The sequence below is a fragment of the Anneissia japonica genome, unplaced genomic scaffold (assembly GCF_011630105.1).
Source record: "Anneissia japonica isolate Jap-2015-1 unplaced genomic scaffold, ASM1163010v1 scaffold21_len1647178_cov195, whole genome shotgun sequence".
NCBI classification, from domain to species: domain Eukaryota; kingdom Metazoa; phylum Echinodermata; class Crinoidea; order Comatulida; family Comatulidae; genus Anneissia; species Anneissia japonica.
Genome location: NW_022750455.1, coordinates 868,551 through 873,816, shown reverse-complemented (window position 1 = coordinate 873,816; position 5,266 = coordinate 868,551). Strand labels below are relative to the sequence as shown.

At 34.0% G+C, this 5,266-nt stretch overlaps 1 protein-coding gene across 2 annotated transcripts in view; it reads right to left on the bottom strand.

Annotated features, from left to right (window-relative positions):
* LOC117121375 (pre-mRNA-splicing factor SLU7-like) overlaps positions 1–5,266 on the bottom strand; it is a 9,768-nt gene extending 4,502 nt beyond the window's left edge. Inside the window, exons 1-8 of one of the 2 annotated variants that reach the window (XM_033266560.1) lie at positions 5,100–5,266; positions 4,137–4,379; positions 3,653–3,803; positions 3,101–3,181; positions 1,876–2,040; positions 1,469–1,543; positions 729–808; positions 114–257 (exon numbers count right to left, since the gene is read on the bottom strand). In XM_033266560.1, coding sequence (XP_033122451.1) covers positions 114–257; positions 729–808; positions 1,469–1,543; positions 1,876–2,040; positions 3,101–3,181; positions 3,653–3,803; positions 4,137–4,303 — 863 coding nt within the window. In that variant the 5' untranslated portion in view covers positions 4,304–4,379; positions 5,100–5,266. The remainder of the gene's footprint in view (positions 1–113; positions 258–728; positions 809–1,468; positions 1,544–1,875; positions 2,041–3,100; positions 3,182–3,652; positions 3,804–4,136; positions 4,380–5,099) is intronic. The other variant, XM_033266559.1, reaches the window with a different exon arrangement.

The following is a 5,266-nucleotide window of genomic DNA, read 5'->3' as shown; positions in this document are numbered from 1 at the left end:
TTACAAGAGTGTCAAGAATCAATTTACTCTGATGCAAAATTTTCATTATGTACTTTATAGACTGATCATTATAAATATATCAATTACTTTATAACAAACATAATTCTACTTACTCTGACGGATGCTTTCCTTGATCTTGAAACGGATTCCCACGCATCGATCTTGTTTTTGGGTCGTAATATGCTGAATTTGGGTTCAAATTGTACAGATATTTTGCTGTATCTTCTCGAATACGGAGATTCCGCACAGTGATTCGTCTGAAATAATGCATAGATTAATTAATATTTATATGCGAGATTTGAAAGCTAAAATCCTAAGTACATTCTTATCTCCAACATACAGCCATAGTATCAAACTTTGTCTCTATAAAACGCTACAATGTTTTCATTGCAAACTTTACACTGTGTAACTCTCTGCAATGCAATCGTGAATGGTCCCTAATTCAACCAACCAATCAGTATCACCGAAAGTTGTCAGAAATAGTGTGTACTGACTATATGTATCTTGTATCCTTTGGCAAAAGGCGCTAAATAAATTTCTATATTATTATTATATGAAAACCAGGCTTTAAGAATGTACAGTCTTACTTTGGGATTCCTATGGAAATAATTGCAATTGTTGGTTATCTTTGAAATGCCTTTCACACAGTATATTTTAAATTTAAAAAACTAAATAGAAAAAAAAAATGAAATGATAGAAAACTAAATACTGTGTTATGATTGGCTTACCTTTTACTGTCAAAATTAGTACCAGGCATGTCAAAATCATCAGCATACTTGTCCTCATCCTCACTATTGTCACTATCCCCCTGCAGTATAAACAACATTCTCATTAAGCCCGGTTCACACTTACCAAATTTTATTTGAAAAAAACATGTCACATGCCTAAATAATATCATGATGACATCACATCATATAGGCACATCATGACTATATATGGGTACATCATGACTATATATAGGAACATCATGACTATATAAGGGTACATCGAGACTATATATAGGCATATCATGACTATATATGGGCATACAACTACAGTACTTTGTCAAAGAAAATTTGCTTGTGTGGACAGGTTTCTATAAATAAATTTTATTTTATTGACAAAATACATCAAAATTGGTCACAAATTGTAGGCCGAAGGCTAAATTGCTTGTGATTCTAACCATTCTCATTACAAAAGAAATATATATAAAAAAATCTGACAACAGATATAAATACACAAAAATACAATAAAGAGATTAACTAACACTATGTGTGTTCAAGGCAAATCGTTAACACCGCATACTGCGTAACCGTCCCTGATACAAAAGGGAAAGATCCCCACTTCAACTGACAAATCAGTGTCGCCAAGAACTGTCAGTGATACGTATAGTGATTTATGGAAACCAGGTTTTACAGATAAAACAATGTTATTTTATCATCATTACTTTGTGTTATTTGTATTATTATACACAGCCTGATATACTAACCTTCTCTTTCTCCCTCATTGGTTTTCCTGACATCATCTCACCTTCTAGCTGGGCTGCTTTTAACTCTTTTTTAGCCTAAAAAACAGATAAAAGAGTAAGAAAGTAACAATAATATTTAATAATCAGCCCAGGTAAAAACAATCATGTTCACAGTGTATTACTACTGATTACTGTAATGCAGCTAATTGCCTGAACGTTTATTTGGGTCTAAAAAGGATTAAAGCAAATTTGTGGGTGAAATCCTAGAATTTGGAAACTAACACTGTGGGTTGCTATACTTTAATAAAACATATTAATTAAGGTACCACACTAAATCACTGTATATCAATTTAAGAGTGAGATTCTGAATAATTATTAGATAATCTTAACTTTTATTATTAATAATAATAGTATAACACTGTTCATACCTCTTCAATTTTAGCAAATTCTTCAAGAACATCATCATAATCTTGTTCATCATATCCATTCCATCTGTCACGTTTACTCGCATAATCAAATGACAACTTAGGCTGTTCATACTCGTCAGGAGCGATGTTATTACTTGTGAACCTGGCACCAACCCGCCTTGGCCTCTGTACAGTAATATAAGACGAATATGTTGACTCATGTCTATATGGGTTGAGACGATTGGCCAAGCGGTTAAGGCAGGAATAGCTGTAACCTACATCCACAATGTCGGCGCTGGTTCGAGCAGCACACTTTGCCCACTGTTCTTGTGGTGGAACAAGTCTTCTCGGATATGACTATAAACCGTATGCCCATACACTGTACACAATTGGCTTGTGTGCACTTTAAAGAACCCAGTACATCATTCGAGACGAGTAGGGGATACCCTATACTGGGGGGACAAAGTAGCTAAGACACGAAAAGACCCTCAGGGATGTAGGAAGTTATGGAACAAGATACATCCATGCATTGAGCGCCATGAGCGTCAGGTTTGGCGGATAACACTATACAAATATCCACTATTATTATTATTATTATTATTAAATACACACATATTTACATATGACACTTCATTGCTTAAAATGTTATGTTCCCATAAAATACAATATTACTGTATGTGTAATCAATTGAAGGAAAGGGTAAATGCCAGGCATCCTAAAAAGTAGACTGCAATAGTTAGAACACTTCTTTTTGGCATAGAGTACAGTCTACTCACTGTATGAAATATATTCAATATCAGAAACATATTGGTCTTATCAAAATGATGATTTACTGCAGCCATGTAACATAAGACCTGAAGATCTACTGTACTTACAAGATTAAGATTAATCGTTTATAAAAAGTTTCACAGTATTTAATTTTTTATTTAATGTATTATTGATTTTTATGTTACTAGGGGTCCGTAATATAATATTTTAAAAAGGCAACATTGACAAAAATGTTAATTTAAAGTTTTAGTCTTTGTACAGTATATTTTAAATAGGTTATTTGCTTTCAACTATCAAAAAAGAAAAAGAAGAGAAAAAAAGAGAAAAAGAAGAAAAGTAATAAAACAAACTGTATTTTTTAAAGAGTAATGACAAATAATAACATAATGTATGCTTTTCCCTTTTTATTGATTTCAATGTTCCTTGTATATTACGTTACTGTGTTATATTATGTTTAAAAAAAAAAGATTTCCTGTACCTCTAAGCAATCCTTCTTTTTGTGAGTTATCGCTCCACAATTAGTACACGCTCCTTTTCTGAACTTTGTTGCAACTGCACCCTGTCAATCATAAAACATAACCAGAATTATTTGGATTGTTTCTATTATTGCAATTAAACAATGCACAAAATCTCCAAGTGCTGGACAAATATAGGGCTTGCCATGCCTAAACCAGCATCCGTGACCAAAACAAGAAAACCGAAATGTTAATATTCATATTCTCCACATTATAAGCTTTGAAGTGATGAAATTTACTGGAATCGACTTACTATTGCCAACGTTATCGGTAAAAGTTTTACATCTTCTCTGTACTACATTATACAATACTGCCACCATATTTTTATTCTAATTACTCAGTTTAACATTTAGGGACAGTAAGCTGGTTTTAGGATGGCAAGCCTTATACAGTATACAACTGCATGAATTATGTAAACATGTGTTTTTTGGAGATGCACAAGTGTTCCTGGCTCTGTTATGATTCGTCAGTTTTTAAGTTTGATCATCACTCTGTCAAGGTTCCTTTTAACTTACCTCTTTGACTCCTTTCTTGTACCACTGATCAATGCCATTGTAGACCTTCTTCTTTTCCTCCTGAACACGTTGATGTTTTAAAGTCGGATGATCTAAACCAACATACCAAGGTACTGTTGATATATACTGCGGAATATGAGGGTTGATATCTCTGGGGAACAAAAACATGTATGTTACACATTAACACACTATAAACATAGTTTGTAATTGCAATAAAGTTCAGCAAAATTTAAGGAGGGTTTAAAGGTGTCCAATGCATTAACTGATTGCAGATAGAAAGCAAATCCATTATAAACTAATTAGGCAATCTGAAGACACCCACCAGACGGCAACAAATTTTTGGCATTTTTGCAATCTTGTCAGGCTTGTGTTGATTTCATTTGAATTTAAACTTATACGGTTTTTTTTTCTTTTATTTGTAATGTTTTCTTTGTGCTTTTATCATTTTCTTTTCTGAAATTATTTTAAAGTCAATGTTCTGTACCTTCCTTCTTCATCCACAAGAGCTGGAGCGGTTCCAGCTTTCCTAGCCTCTTCTAATTCTTTTGCTTTCCTCCAATCTTCTCTTTTGTTCTCGGATGTTGGCTTGGTATACGTTTCCTCAGCAGTTGCACTGGCCCTTGAGGGCAGTACATTAGACTTGGACATCATGTTAAAAAATGTCTAGATAATTCCTTTGGCCTATACTTTATACTGAAATTATAAGTGAGGCAGGGTTTAAACAGCGCTGAAAAAGTCAGAAATAAACATTAATAATAAATTAATGGATTTATATAGTGCAAATAAACAAGATCTATATTCTGACATTGAGATTTAGTAAATACGGTAATACCATTAATTGAAATTATCACATTTCATTAAATAATAAAGCTAAAACGTAGGCACATTATTTAAATTTTTAATTGATTAAGTGTACTAATTATGAAATGCTCTTACCATAATGTTTTTGTTGGTAGGGTTTCTGTTTGTCTCTAAGTAAGACTAATTTCTAGATTTACATTTATTGTATAGAGTCTAATTGTACAGCAGGCCTAGTCTGTATATTGTAGATTATTACACATTTTCATCTACGGTAATTGAAGCTAGCCTATGGTAGGCCTAGACCTCTAGGCCTAATGAATCAAGAGATTTCTTGGAAGACCAAACCAATCAAAGACCAGACCCAACACAAATGACAGAGAGCCTCTATATACTATATAATATAGTACTCTACCAAAAATTTACTAATTGTACTACTCGAATGTTCATCCAGCATTTCATGGTACAGCAAAGAGGGCAGGACCTACCTCATAGGCTAGGCCTACCAACCAACCAGCCAGCACCTGGTCAAGAGTGCGAAGCCTACCTAGCATAACCTAGGGCCTAGCCTAGACAGAAAGGAGGAAGAAGGGCCTCAGCAGGCTAGACGGGCCTAGCCTAGGCCCTATTTCTACTTGACCAGACTTACGTTTAGGACTAGGCCTAGAAGGATAGTACACACTTTGGATTCCCACACTTTGTAAACAAAACACAATTTTCATTACATAACGAACTAGGCCTACTTCTAGTGTTTACAGTTTACTACACCAGAACTTTTCGAGCGACGATCATTAATCGTAGACGTCGTCTTAAATC